We start from the raw sequence: 16399 nt of genomic DNA on the forward strand, positions 1-16399 counted from the left end.
CTGAGTGCACGAACGGGAAAACGTCATTTTTTCGGATGAATCCAGGTTCTGTTTACAGCATCATCATGGTCGCATCCGTGTTTGGCGACATCGCGGTGAACGCACATTGGAAGCGTGTATTTGTCATCGCCATACTGGCGTATCACACGGCGTAACGGTATGGGGTGCCATTGGTTACACGTCTCGGTCGCCTCTTGTTCGCACGGACGGCACTTTGAACAGTGGACGTTACATTTCATATGTGTTACGACCCGTGGCTCTGCCCTTCATTCGATCCCTGCAAAACCCTACATTTCAGCAGGATAATGCACGACCGCATGTTGCAGGTCCTGTACGGGACTTTCTGGATACAGAAAATGTTAGACTGCTACCCTGGCCAGCACATTCTCCAGATCTCTCACCAATTGAAAACGTCTGGTCAATGTTGCCGAGCAACTGGCTCGTCACAATACGCCAGTCACTACTCTTGATGAACTGTGGTATCGTGTTGAAGCTGCCTGGGCAGCTGTACCTGTACACGCCATCCAAGCTCTGTTTGACTCAATGACCATGCGTATCAAGGGCGTTATCACGGCCAGAGGTGGTCGTTCTGGATACTGATTTCTCAGGATCTATGCACCCAAGTTGCGTGAAAATGTAATCACATGTCGTTTCTAGTATATTTGTCCAATGAATACCTGTTTATCATCTGTATTTCTTCTTGGTGTAGTAATTTTAATGGCCAGTAGTGTATTTTTTCCCACAGAGCCAGAAAGAAGGTCGATGGTCTTGTCCATATATGTACGCCGTCGTCCAGTCCAATGGCTACTTTAAACATTGGTCGCGCCACAGGCGCAAGCCAATGAGGGCATTATTATGCTGTGGGGGACATCCACCTGGGCTTCCGTTGGACCTATAGTAGTAATCCAAAACACCAACAAGGAGCAGCTATAGTGCGAGGTCGCAAGTTCAATCTTTAGTAAGGCTCATTAGAAAGTGTTGTGTTAACAATTATGACAGGAAAAACACTAGCTGCTATTGATCGCCATGTGCATCGGGAGGGCGGCAGGAAATGAATGTCCGGGAGTGCAGAGATCAACATACTGTGAGTTGTATGTAGCATACTTCACTTAATGGACATCGTCGACATTCAAGAAATGTTCAAAACAAACCATTAACTTGCACCATGAACACCGAATGAAAATGGCGCGTCAGAGTGACCACATAGGATCGCACCATCAAGATAGGAGACGAACTCCTTGGCAGTTACTAACTGTACAGGACATTCAGATAGGTATCCAATCTTAAATAATGGATATATAATCACATCGGTGTAACGGTATGGTGAGAACTGATGGAATGTGATGGCGTTCAACCGAAAGCGAAACAGTCGGTCGTGGAACTTATAGTGAAACTGGCTATTCTTGAAGGAGTAGCTGCAGACGATGTGTTTCATAGGCGCGGGTTTTTGTCCAGTGATTCCATGTGGTGTAAACAGCAATGCCACGTGCTTTTTAAGAGGGATAGTTTGCTCTAAGGGCGTATGATTTTCATACGCAGACCATGAATAAAAGAAAAACAAGTTATTTTGGCAACTATTGGCCAAAAGCAGTGCTCATACCATAGTTTTCTTACACCCATTTTCCCACTCTTACTTACTATAACGCAATTATTCCCTGTTGCCTTTGCGAGATCATGCACACGAGAAAGAATTGTAGGAGGCAGAGCACCTCCAACTTCTCTCAGCACAATAAATAACTTCTCAGCCAATTTATCATCCAGATTAACAGTCGGCATAGCTATATAGGAATGTGTTAAGCCATTGATGTTAGTTGATCTTGATACAACTCTCTTCGTGCCTCTAATTTCCAGGGTTCCTTTCATATGCGTTTCCTCTTCAAATCCCGATTGCTCGGAGTTGAACACAAATTCCTTACTGAACGATGGGATAAGTTAGTTTATCTGACGTACAAATTTAGGGCCGATTCCTCCGTTGGCTGTGAATCGTCAAACTGACGCTTTGTTTGAAATTTCGTTATATTATGCCTTGCAATTCTGTTTGAAGGAATGCAACCGTCCACTGGTTCCCTTAAAATCACTGTAATCTATGTAGCGCTCAATTTGATACGTATAGCGTAGTAGGTCACACATCCTGTAAATTGTATCGAGCATCCTTGAAACACCCAAACACCAGTTTCCATAAAAAAAAAAGTGCGCCTTGTCCTCCCTTGAATATCTAAAGTTTTTCTTACGCACAGCACGGTCATATTGCTGCGGACTTATGCTAAACCTGTTCATAATTGCTTCTTTACTGTGCTGCGGATTATCTTCGATGTTTATACCCGTTCCTTGGGTAACGACTGTCCAAACTGCGTTTCACTGGAGACGAGATTTGTGGCTCGCTGTCCGACAAGTAGGATGAACTACAGGGCTCGACACCTGTTGCACGATGACTCCCGCCCCCACACTGCCAGTCGCACGACGACTCCGCTTCAGCGATTTGGTTGGGAAACCCTGCAACATACTCCGTACAGCCCGAATCTCCCACCGTGTGACTCTCATATCTTTGGCGGCCTGAAGAAGGGCATGCATGGACGTCGGTTTAAGTCGGATGACAAAGTGCAAGAATGGCGCTTTTGTGGATCAGTCGGCGGCCGACCACAATCTACAAAACAGCAACTGATCGTCTCGTCTCCCAGTGAGATAAAAGTCTTAACGTGTTAGACGATTATTTTTGAATGAAACCATTCCATGATCAGGTTGTGGCGGGTGTTCGGTTCAGATATGACTGCCTGTCATACAATATTAACGACCGCCAGAGGCGCTGGCCAACTCATACATATACCTATGTGTACCAGTTTGTAGGCATATGAAATGGAACGATGGCACAGGCTCACCAGTACGGAATTTAGGACATAGACTTGACTTCATTGGTGTGATACTGGGAAAATACGATCTGCTCACAATGGAGACCGCTTACAAAACGCTCGTGCGGCCCATCCTAGACCATACATCAAGAGTGTGGCACACATACCATACTGCATTAACAGAGAGTACTGAATCTAGACAAAAAAAAAGCAGCATGTATTGTCACAGGTTTGTCTGACGTACGGAACAGCGTCACAGGCAATCAGAAGAACCTCAACTGACACACGCTTAAAGATAAACATCAAATGTCTCGCAAAAAGCCGCGCGGAGTGGCCGAGCGGTTTGAGGCGCCATGTCACGGACTGCGCGGCCCCTCCCGCCCGAGGTTCGAGTCCTCCCTTGGGTGTATGTGTTGTTCTTAGCATAAGTTAGTTTAAGTAGTGTGTAAGACTAGGGACCGATGACCTCAGCAGTTTGGTCCCTTAGGAATTCACACACATCTGAACATCTTTCACGTAAAAGTTTCAAGAACCAGCTGCAGCTGAGCAGTCTATATGTCGCTTCCGTAGACTAACACTATCTTGTCGAAAGTAGAGGTGAGAACCATGGCTTTAATAGAATTATAAGGTTTATAATTTGAAAGAGAACCAGCCACAATCATTTTTTGATAAAGTTTGCGTAGATAAAATCATTACCTGTTTCGTATCTCTTACTAATCGATCTTCATGTAAGTGTTAAAGACTTCCTTGATTTCCTGCTGCGGTCTTGTTTTATGGTCGTTATTGGCTTTCTGCACTAAGATAAACAAAGTTTTTCGTAATGTTTTATTAGCTGTAAACCCATTTCCTGTATGTTTCTGCGAAGTACAAATAAGTTTCTCTCGTAAGTTTACCGAATTTTGAACAATAAACTTTTTGTTTGTGTTTGTGCAGAAAACCAACGACGACGAGAAAATGAGACAGCATCAGGAAAGTACGTGTATAACAATTATCTGAAGACTGGTTTGTAACAAATCCGAAACCAGTATGGTTCGATTAGAATAAACTTTTTAAACCAAACTTATGGCTGGTTGCTGTTTCAAATTATAAACCTTACAATATGAGACTGACTACAGAGTGCACACAGCCGTTTGAACAGTAATGCTTCCTGCACTTCTTACGCGAATGGAATGAAAGAAAGCCCTGATAATTGGTACAGTGGTAAGTTCCTTCTGCCATGCAGTTCAGTATTTTGCGAGGTATAGATGTAGATATGAGTAAAACCTGAGACCGCCTATTTAGAGATTATTTTATTTGAAGTATAATTAATGCAATTTAACATTTCCTAAAAGCAAATATGGTCGAATATGAATCAGACTGACTGTATACTGCCTGAACAAAAGTATCCAGACACCCCTACCTAATGCGGAATTGGCCACTGGATGCCACTGGAGGCGGACTCACACGGATAATAGGGGGAGGAGAGTATTTTATTGTCAGCAGAGAAGCAGCAACAGCAGAATGAGAGAGCTCAGTGACTTTGAACGTGGACTACTGATTGGATGTCACCTGAGCAATAAATCCACCAGTGACTTTTAAACTCTTTTGGTGATGTGATTGTGAAGTTATAAACAATGTGTGCTTTGGAAGTCACATTTGGAAGCCGAAGAGACCTGGAGAAATTGAATAAGAGTCTCTGACCGTGTTGTGTCGCCAGCGCAGAAGACAGCTCTTCGGTGGTGACATCTTCTTCGGCGGAGGCTGCTATGCTGTCAGTTCGAAACTGTGATTGTGCTTTTTGTGGGATGCCGCTTGCCCAGATTAGCCTCTATATCTACAGAGAGCAAGATCTGTTGTACTAACAATGATGGTAGGCGACACTTCTCAATAATGTAACCTGTTTGGTTATTATTTAAATGTCCACACATTTTATACTGTCTTTTGCAACACTCTGCGGAGCTTTCTTAATTGTATGGTAACTTTTCCATCCAACTTCCAAAATATGATACACTTGTCCGCCTTCCGGTGCGCACTAGACAAAGTGAGTATTACATATTCACAACTAAGTTACGCCCGATGTAGAGTACAAAATGTCCGGCTCTGAAGAACACCCGAAACAGAGTGACTATTTGTTATCCGCATCTAAGTAACGCACGATATTGAGATATGTGTCCGACCCTTCAGAAAGCCCGAAACAGAGATACGTGTCCGCCTCTGAAGAACGCCCGGAAACTGTGACTAGCCCAGCCGAAGTACTTCTTCTCCCAGGCGCGCCAATGCGACCCGAAAGTGTCTTAAGGGGCTCCGGAACGCCCTATACTTGCAATGTTAAAATAACACTTATAAATTACATCTTTCCTCACAAAGTATTTGAGGTAGGATGTTGAACTTTTTACAGATTATTTATTGGAATATGGGCTACAACTTAACACAGGGATTTTACGAAATTTTAGTTCAGTTATTAAAGATGATTTTTTTCAATTGTAATGAAAATTCACAACTTTTTTTGTAATTTTTTATTTATATATTCAAAAATATACAGTTTTTTGGAAAAAGGCTGTGTTAAATTATGCAGAAGGTACTGTGTAACATTTACTGAAAGTTTGAAACAAATATGTTTGGAAGATCCTTAGAAAACATGTAATTAATATGAGAAAATAAAAGTTTTGGGAATCGAGCGACAAAGATTGGATTAACTTTTTAGTGCATTCCAGGTCCATAGGATGGATTATCTTCATCCTCTGCAAACTCCTCCTCCAGCTTCCTCTTGTTCCTCCTCCTGTTTACTCTTGCTTGTATTTCTAGACTCTTTACAGCCCTGTCTGCAGCCCGAAGGCGTTCCTTGTCTAAAGCAAGCATCGCTCGTTGTTGTGTTCGTAGATTTTGCTACCATTTTCTTCAGTTGCAGTTACTGCAACACTGTTCCAAAAGGTGGTCATGTATGAACACTTATCACATTTCAGTTGTATTTCACTAGCAAGTCCTACGTGCTTTATTATGGAGAGCTCCAGAACAACTTCACTACAATGAATACATCTTACACAGTTTGAAAAAATTCCTTTGAGAACCGACATATCAAATATTTCATTCACATCCGATTCGCCCATAAAACATTCATAGTTTTCACTCATTGAACCAAGCTTCTTCTGTGAAGTATTTTCTTTCCCACTTTGACTGCTATGGGCAGGTGTACTTGAGAGGTTAGGTTCACTCACTTGGTTATCGTCTTTATTGTTTACAGTAATAACACATACCTTTCGCTTTCCAACATTTCTCCTTTTCTTAAAAGCCTTCAGAGGATTTCTAATAACTTTACTTTTACTCATTATTATACTTCAACAAAACAGAGACTCAAGAAACAGAATTAATTACGAATATTTTCGAGATAACGACAGAGTAAATAAACATGAAACAATCGACAATCACACCAGCGATATATATTGAACCATCACAGGTTAGCCACAACACATACTTTATCTCACATCACTAAAATGTACCTGATGAACACGGACGTTAATAATAACACCATTTGACAGCAGTTTAACAGCGCCACGGTGGGTCACGCCCATGTAGAACACATTTCAAAAAAAAATTTAAAAATGGTTGTAGTCTTCGGAATTGAATAAATTATATATCTATTAAAAGGTAATAGTCTGCAGATTCAGAAAACGCAAAAAAGTAAAAATTGAACTTTTCATGATTTTGAGCCTTTCCGGAGCCCCTTAAGCACTTCGGTTGCAATATCGTTACTCTTATGTTTCTCCAAAGCTAGTGAAATTTAATAAACAAGAACGATAGACTCGTAGGGTAACCATGAGAGATTGTCATACTAAAAACTGGGTTAAATACAATGAAAAGTATATAAATAATTAACAAGAGAAGTTAGGCGTTTGGGCGCCTAGCACCCGAACGTGCCGACCAATCAGATGCAAGTTCAGTACAACTGACGGACTCACCCACGGTAATGATATATACAGGGTGGCGCACGAAATGTGTTACCAATTGTTTCTTTCGCAATTTACGACGCACATTAGATATCCCGCTGGGATCTCTACAGCAGTACCAGCAGAGCTTGGAAAAACAAATAAGTTACGAAATGACGTGTAATTCACGGTACTGCCACTAGGAGACCAGTAAGCAGCAGTGGCTGACAATGGAAGACTGACAACACAGCAACGATCGGCAATTGTGTTACTTTTTCATGAAACGAAAAGCCTTGTTGTGACCCAGAGGCGTTTTCGACAACAGTTTAACACACGATGGGTCCCTTGCAAGAAGACCATCCACAGGTTGTACGATAAATTTGTACAGGAAGGAACAGTATTCGAAGCGAAGCGACCTCGACCTACGAGTTGCTGTACAGAGAAGTCACTGGAAATCGTATAGAAAGGCAGCAGTGCAACTGGGAATATCCAGACGCTCTGTTCAAAGCATTCTTAAAAGTGACCTCCATATGCACTCATACAAGATGACCTGTGCACAGAAGCTCACTGAAGAACACAAGCAGCAGAGACTGCTGTTTGCTCAGTGGGCGGAGGATAGGGAAGAAACTCTCAACAACGTTTGGTTTTCAGACGAGGCGCATTTTCATTTAGACGGTGTGGTTAACAAACAAAATGTACGCTTTTGGGCCACTGAAAACCCACAAGTGCTTCATGAACGACAACATTATGCTCCGAAGATTACAGCGTCGGCAGCAATTTCCAGTCACGGACTTATTGGACCCTTTTTCTTTGAAGAAACTGTGAACAGCGAGCGTTATTTGAGCATGCTTCGCAATAGCTTCATTCCACAGCTTCTTGCTACTGCCTTGCCCTTCAACACGCAGTGGTTCATGCAAGATGGAGCAAGGCCACATACTGCAAACACTGTGTTGGTGTTTTTACACGAGCATTTCGACATGCGGATCATTTCACTCAGGTTTCCAGGTCGCTTCAATGACGGACAAAATTGGCCCCCCAATAGTCCAGACTTCAATCCATGTGACTGTTTTCTTTGGGGGTACCTAAAGGAAAAAATTTTCCCGAAACGTCCACGTGATTTAATGGAGCTCAGAAGACTTATTCTTCAAGCTTGCAGTGAAATTACGGAAGACATGTGCCGTAGGGTAATCACTAACTTTAGTGTTCTTTTGAAGAAAGTTAGGAAACGAAATGGTGGACATATTGAGCATGTGCTGAGTTAGAACAAATCTCCATGGACGGCTCTTCATTGTAGTATATGTTCCTTTCAGATTGTATTGACTATAAAGATTATATTCAAAAACAAATTGGTAGCAAATTTCATGCGCCACCCTATAGTGTACCATCTGTCGCTTGTACTTCACTCCGTTTCTGTACCATATGCTACTTCACGTGTATCAAGCTGCATCAAGGAGAGCTTGTAGCAAAATACAATGCTGGCGGCCACAGCCAGGAATATCACGAAGCGGAAACGCGAAGGGGCAAACACAGGGCAGGCAGACCTCATGCACTGGCCGACAGGGACTATCAGGCTTCGCGGAGGATGGTTGTAAGAAATCGCATGAAATCAGCGGAAGGAATCACTCGCGATTTTCAAAGTGTTACGAGCAGTCCAGCTGGCACAACCACCGTGCGTAGGGAGTTAAAAGGAGTTGGGTACAATGGACGAGCAACTGCTCGTAAGCCACACATTTCTGTTGTGAATGCTGAGCCACACTTCAGGCTGCGTAAAAATGGGTGCCACTGGACAGTGTATGCCTGGAAATGACGATGATGATGATGTTTGGTTTGTGGGGTGCTCAACTGCGCGGTTATGATGCCCGTACAAATTCCCAACCTTAGCTCAGTCCAATCTCGCCACTTTCATGAATGATGATGAAATGATGAGGACAACACAAACACCCAGTCATCTAGAGGTAGGTGAAAATCCCTGACTCCGCCGGGAATCGAAACCGGGGACCCAGTGCTCGTGAAGCGAGAACGTGACCGCGAGACCACTAGCTGTGGACTCTGGGAAAGAGTGATTTGGTGTGATGACTCACGCTATACCGTGTGGGAAGCCCACGGAAGGGTTCTCGTTTGACGAACGTCTAAAACACGTCACCTGCCACCATGTGTACTGTCAACAGTTAAGTACGGAGGAGGTGATGGGGGTGTTTCTACGTGCTTAGTGTGTGTTCCCGTAACTGCGTTTAAGAAAACACTACGTGCAGAAGGGTATGAACATATCTTACGCCATTGTATACTGCCTACAGTAGAGGTACAGTTCGGAGCTAATGATTGTTTGTATCAGCACGACGTTGGTCTTTGCCATAAAGTAGCATCCATGAGAGTGCCCCAGGGAAGTGTGGTAGGTCCGCTGTTGTTTTCTGTCTACATAAATGATCTTTTGGAAAGGGTGGATAGTAATGTGCGGCTGTTTGCTGATGATGCTGTGGTGTACGGGAAGGTGTCGTCGTTGAGTGACTGTAGGAGGATACAAGATGGCTTGGACAGGATTTGTGATTGGTGTAAAGAATGGCAGCTAACTCTAAATATAGATAAATGTAAATTAATGCAGATGCATAGGAAAAAGAATCCCGTAGTGTTTGAACACTCCATTAGTAGTGTAGTGTAGCGCATGACACAGTCACGTCGATTTAATATTTGGGCCTAACATTGCAGAACGATATGAAGTGGGACAAGCATGTAATGGCAGTTGTGGGGAAGGCGGATAGTCGTCTTCGGTTCATTGGTAGAATTTTGGGAACATGTGGTTCATCTGCAAAGGAGACCGCTTATAAAACACTAATACGACCTATTCTTGAGTACTGCTCTAGCGTGTGGGGTCCCTATCAGATCAGATTGAGGGAGGACATAGAAGCAATTCAGAGGCGGGCTGCTAGATTTGTTACTGGCAGGTTTTATCATCACGCGAGAGTTACGGAAATGCTTCAGGAACTCGGATGGTAGTCTCTGGAGGAAAGGAGGCGTTCTTTTCGTGAGTCGCTGCTGAAGAAATTTAGAGAACCAGCATTTGAGGCTGACTGCAGTACAATTTTACTGCCGCTAACTTATATTTCGCGGAAAGACCACAAAAATAAGATAAGAGAGATTAGGGCTCGTACAGAGGCATATAGGCAGTCATTTTTTCCTCGTTCTGTTTGGGAGTGGAACAGGGAGAGAAGATGCTAGTTGTGGTACAAGGTACCCTCTGCCACGCACTGTATGGTGGATTGCGGAGTATGTACGTAGATGTAGATGTAGATGTTGACAATAACGTATTTCAATAGACTGACCTGCACAAGAATCCCGACCAGAACCTAATGGAACACCTTTGGTGTAAACTGGAACGTCGGCTGCGTTCCACACGCCAGCATCCAAAATTACTATCTTCTCTGGTTTCAGCTCTTGTGGAAGAATGCGCTCCTCCACAGACATTCAGACACCGCGCTGAAGGAGTCCCCAGCAGAGTTCGAGCCGTCATAATGGTGGACGCATCCGATGTTAGTGTCCAGTAATATGTGTCTCCGGATGCTTTTGATCGGATAGTGTTACGTGCTAATACACAGTTACCATGATATCATTAACACTGCCGGCCGAGGTGGCCGAGCGGTTCGGGGCGCTTCAGTCCGGAACCGCGCGACTGCTACGGTCGCAGGTTCGAATCCTGCCTCGGGCATGGATGTGTGTGATGTCCCTAGGTTAGTTAGGTTTAAGTAGTTCTAAGTTCTAGGGGACTGATGACCTCAGATGTTAAGCCCCATAGTGCTCAGCGCCATTTGAGCCATTTTTGTGAATCCTCAAGTGAACTGTGGTATAAGTGTGTTTTCTGTGGTGTAACGTGGTCTCTCTGAGCAGTGTTGTGCTTCGTGGCTGTTGCAGGCGTGATCTTCTGCACGGACACGATGGCGTGCATGAACCTGCCCGGCTACACGTGCAAGGGCGGCCGCTGCGTGTGCGAGCCGCAGCGAGACACGGGCCTCTTCTCCTGCTTCGGCGGTAAGCTGCCTCTCCTGCCCTGCTCTAGCCTGTCACCTAACGACGCCATTACCGGCCTCTTCGTTAACACGCCAGCTCAGTCCGCCCGCTGCTCCTCATTACTCGAAGCTTGCCTGCCGCAGCACTCTGCACGTAGTCACCTGTCGTGTGCGCCTTAGAACTGTGCGGCTCACAACGTTTCTTTCCTACTGGCCACAACTGCGCTGCTCCACAACTGATATGAAGAGTGTTCCAAATGTGTCGCTACGTCGCAGCGATGTAGCTGGATGCAGCTATTTGTACGTGACACAGACATTTCGTCTCATCCCAAAAGCACATTAAGGGATCAACACCGTGGATCAGGTCGAAAAAAATCGATTTTCGGTTTTCATCATATTTCGACAGATTAAGGTTTTATTTAAGTTCTATGAGAAGAATTTTGCTCAAAAAAATTTTTTTTTCGAGCATTTAAAGGACATTTTTCTACCACGTGTGTTTATGTGCCACACCCACTTTTCTGCCACCCACTTTTCTGCATATATTTTAGATCTTTATACCCCCTACATTGCACGTTAGGGATTTTTTTTTTACTCCAGAGTGTGTTGGCTATCCTTGGAATGCAAAGGTCGGTATTCTTTTGTTTCTGCTGTTTGTAAACAACACACTTTCAAACGCGCGGTTAGTTTTGTTCAAGTGTGATTGCGAGTAGTTGTTATACTTACGTTTGCAGTGCTTGTTTACGTGTGTTTTGTTGTGTTTATTGAAGATGACGAAACGTAAAGGCATTTTCAAGAAACGACAATTTAGAGGAAACAAGTTTAGAAAGCTTTCTGTACAAGAGGTTATGTCGCCTTGCAACGATGTTTCTAATTGTAATTCTTCAACGAGTGCATCATCAAAGAAGCTCCCACAATTTCAAGAGAGTTACAACGAATTTACTGTGAGTGACAAGGGGTGCAGTAACATTATTATAAATTTGAGAATATTATCAGATGTAATTTCTAAATTTGTACAACGTAGACAGTGTGGTGAGTCACAGAGTGTGAAAATTTGTGAGAGTGCCAGCGGGAGTAAAGGCCTAGCAATTGCTTAGGATTTAATTTGCACTAAATGCTCAGCTGTGATTTCATTTATGAGTACTTCAAAACCAGATAGATGCAAGTGGTCCTTATGAAATCAATACTAGATTAGTTTATGCCTTACGATCCATTGGCAACAGCATGGCTGCAGGGAGAATATTTTGTTCAGTGATGAACTTACATCAACCACCAAATAAATTTGAAAAACTGACTGCAATATTAGAGAAAGCTGTATGTGAGGTCAGTGAGGAAAGCATGAAACTGTCTGCTAGGGAAGCAGTGGAAGAAAATGATTGATGTTTGGATATTGCAGTTGCACTTGATGGAAGTTGGCAGAAAAGAGCACATACTTCTCTGAATGGAGTAGTGACTGCCACGAATGTAGACACCGGTAAAGTGTTAGATGTGGAGAACATAAAGAGCACAACTGCGTGGCTAATTTTAGAGGAACAAGTGGTGGTATGGAAGTTCATGGAGTACAACAAATATTTCATCGCTCCGTAGACACAAGAGGCGCACGGTAGACCAAATATTTGGGCGATGGTGACAGTAAGGCATACAAAAATGTGGTGAACTCTAAGCCATATGGAGATGCCATTATTAGCAAAATAGAATGTGTAGGCCGTGTTCAGAAACGTTTGGGAACAAGGCTGAGAAAACTAGCTGTTGATGTGAGAGGAAAAAAAAATTAGAAGATGGAAAATTGTTGACCGGACAGGGCCTCAAACTCAAACAGAAAACTTGCAGGTATACTATGGACAGGCAATTAGGAGAAATAAAGAAAATCTGGAGGCAATGAAGAGAGATGTTTGGGCCATATTCTTCCATTAGTCCTCTACTGATGATAAGCCATGTCATGGATTGTGTCCATCAGGTCCGCAGCTCGTGGTCGGGCGGTAGCGTTCTCGCTTCCCACGCCCGGGTTCCCGGGTTCGATTCCCGGCGGGGTCAGGGATTTTCTCTGCCTCGTGATGACTGGGTGTTGTGTGATGTCCTTAGGTTAGTTAGGTTTAAGTAGTTCTAAGTTCTAGGGGACTGATGACCATAGACGTTAAGTCCCATAGTGCTCAGAGCCATTAGAAACATTTGTCCATCAGGAGAAAATTCGTGATGCAAATACAATAGGGCTCAAGCAACTGGAGAATCTTATTCTCACCAGCATTCTCTTCGTGCTGCTGTTATTACAGCAATTGAACCTATTTGCAGAGACTTGGCTCATCTTGACCTTCTAAGGAAATGTCTGCGTGAGCAGACACAGAACCCAAATGAATGTTTCGACAGCATAATTCGGAACAGCCTTCCTAAAACTGTTTTTGTAGGCATGCATACAATGAAACTAGGAGTTCACGATGCTGTTATTACATTCAATTGTGGTAATATTGGAAAGTGCTGGGTACTGAAAAAGCTGGGAATTAATCCTGGTTAAAATACGATCACTGGACTGCAACATTGCGATAAAATGAGGATAGCAGATGCTGACAGGTCTACATCTAATATGGCCAAGAAAGCAAGTCAAACATCCAGGAAGGTAAAAAAGAAACTGGACGACTTCCTAGAGGCCAAAGAAGGGCCATCATATGCAGCAGGACAGTTTTAATCAACTGTAAATAACAAATTTCAAAATTTTTACTTTAAAGTCACTTTCCCGCAAACTAATATTTTCAGTACATTTGCCCCATTATATCAGAAACTATCATAGATAAATGAATGAAATTTTCAGAGATTCTGAATAACATAAAAAGCCACCTCTGGTACTACATTCGTTAATATTCCCCCATTAGGAAGTTCACAAAAACTATTTTCTGCAAGAAAAAACTTAATATTTTTTGTTAATAAATTTAAAAAAGTATTCCTTAAAAACTATAAAATGGATAAAGTAGATTTTAATACAGTTGACTCTATTAGAAACATGTAACATACAATAAAAATATTAAGGCCCTGCATCAAATAGTTTTTTTCAGAAGTGGGTCAAATACTTGCCTAAATTAACATGGGGTAGATAGGCAGGGTGTGGTCTCCTTAATACAAATTTTTTCTGTTCGGCACAAACGTATATTTATTTAATATTTTCTACAAGGGAGTCGTTGTCAGCTGCAGGACATTTTAGGAATTAGATTGTGTGTCCAACAGCTACACTTTTTTTATTTATTATCAGCAACCTGTTTCGGCTGCATTCGATCGTCTTCTATCTGCATTACAAGCGAACTAACATTACGGAAAGTGGATACGCGTATACTAATATAAAAGCGCAAGAATACAAAGCTGTAGTAACACTTACATAAAACATGATCAGGTGAGCATGATACAAAATCCCGGGACCGGCCATCCTGATTTAGGTTTTCCGTGATTTCCCTAAAACGCTCCAGGCAAATGTCGGGATGGTTCCTTTCAAAGGGCACGGCCGACTTCCTTCCCCGTCCTTCCCTAATCCGATGAGACCGATGACCTCGCTGTCTGGTCTCCTTCCCCAAAACAATCCAATCCATGATACAAAACTCACCCTTACAATAAGACCACTATGTTGTACACAAAAGATGCCGAAAGTCAAGTAGACTGGAAAGTTTTGTATACCATCTTATCGTACGGATAGTTTCAGATTTATATCTGTATTTCAGCACTGTACTGTTTAGCAAAAGAAATTAATATAAGAGAGGCAGAAGCCCCCCCACCCCCCTATGAACCATGGACCTTGCCGTTGGTGGGGAGGCTTGCGTGCCTCAACGATAGAGATAGCCGTACCGTAGGTGCAACCACAACGGAGGGGTATCTGTTGAGAGGCCAGACAAACGTGTGTGGTTCCTGAAGAGGGGCAGCAGCCTTTTCAGTAGTTGCAGGGGCAACAGTCTGGATGACTGACTGATCTGGCCTTGTAACAATAACCAAAATGGCCTTGCTGTTCTGGTACTGCGAACGGCTGAAAGCAAGGGGAAACTACAGCCGTAATTTTTCCCGAGGCCATGCAGCTTTACTGTTTGATTAAATGATGATGGCGTCCTCTTGGGTAAAATATTCCGTAGGTAAAATAGTCCCCCATTTGGATCTCCGGGCGGGGACTACTCAGGAGGACGTCGTTATCAGGAGAAAGAAAACTGGCATTCTACGGATCGGAGCGTGGAATGTCAGATCCCTTAATCGGGCAGGTAGGTTAGAAAATTTAAAAAGGGAAATGGATAGGTTAAAGTTAGATATAGTGGGAATTAGTGAAGTTCGGTGGCAGGAGGAACAAGACTTTTGGTCAGGTGAATACAGGCTTATAAATACAAAATGAAATAGGGGTAATGCAGGAGTAGGTTTAATAATGAATAAAAAAAATAGGAGTGCGGGTAAGCTACTACAAACAGCATAATGAACGCATTATTGTGGCCAAGATAGACACGAAGCCCGTGTCTACTACAGTAGTACAAGTTTATATGTCAACTAGCTCTGCAGATGACGAAGAAATTGATGAAATGTATGAGGAAATAAAAGAAATTATTCAGGATGTGAAGGGGGACGAAAATTTAATAGTCATGGGTGACTGGAATTCGAGAGTAGGAAAAGGGATAGAAGGAAACATAGTAGGTGAATATGGACTGGGGCTAACAAATGCAAGAGGAAGCCGGCTGGTAGAATTTTGCGCAGAGCATAACTTAATCATAGTTAACACTTGGTTCAAGAATCATGAAAGAAGGTTGTATACATGGAAGAACCCTGAAAATACTAAAAGGTATCAGATAGTTTATATAATGGTGGGACAGAGATTTAGGAACCAGGTTTTAAATTGTAAGACATTTCCAGGGCAGATGTGGATTCTGACCACAATCTATTGGTTATGAACTGTAGATTAAAACTGAAGAAACAGCAAAAATGTGGGAATTTAAGGAGGTGAGACCTGGATAAACTGAAAGAACCAGAGGTTGTAGAGAGTTTCAGGCAGAGCATAAGGGAACACTTGACGGGAATGGGGGAAAGAAATACAGTATAAGAAGAATGGGTAGCTTTGAGGGATGAAATAGTGAAGGCAGCAGAGGATCAAATAGGTACAAAGACGAGGGCTAGTAGAAACCCTTGGGTAACAGAATAAATATTGAATTTAATTGATGAAAGGAGAAAATATAAAAAGGCAGTAAATGAAGCAGGCAAAAAGCAAAACAAACGCCTCAAAAATGATATCGACAGGAAGTGCAATATGGCTAAGCAGGGATGGCTAGAGGATGTAGAGGCTTATCTCACTAGGGGTAAGATAGATACTGCCTACAGGAAAATTAAAGAGACCTTTGGAGTAAAGAGAGCCACTTGTATGAATATCAAGAGCTCAAATGGAAACCCAGTTCTAAGCAAAGAGGGGAAAGCAGAAAGGTGGAAGGAGTATATAGAGGGTCTATACAAGGGCGACGTACTTGAGGACAATATTATGGAAATGGAAGAGGATGTAGATGAAGATGAAATGGGAGATACAATACTGCGTGAAGAGTTTGACAGAGCACTGAAAGATCTGAGTCGAAACAAGGCCGCGGGAGTAGACAACATTCCATTAGAACTACTGACAGCCTTGGGAGAGCCAGTCCTGACAAAACTCTACCATCTGGTGAGC

The 16399-nt window shown here is 42.9% G+C and overlaps 1 protein-coding gene across 1 annotated transcript in view; it reads left to right on the plus strand.

The window, feature by feature from the left end:
• LOC124794816 overlaps positions 1 to 16399 on the plus strand; it is a 552259-nt gene that overhangs the window by 262493 nt on the left and 273367 nt on the right. Inside the window, exon 2 of the mRNA XM_047258475.1 lies at positions 10652 to 10768. Within this exon, the coding sequence (XP_047114431.1) occupies positions 10652 to 10768 (117 nt within the window). The remainder of the gene's footprint in view (positions 1 to 10651; positions 10769 to 16399) is intronic.

The sequence above is a fragment of the Schistocerca piceifrons genome, chromosome 4 (assembly GCF_021461385.2).
Source record: "Schistocerca piceifrons isolate TAMUIC-IGC-003096 chromosome 4, iqSchPice1.1, whole genome shotgun sequence".
Lineage (NCBI taxonomy): Eukaryota > Metazoa > Arthropoda > Insecta > Orthoptera > Acrididae > Schistocerca > Schistocerca piceifrons.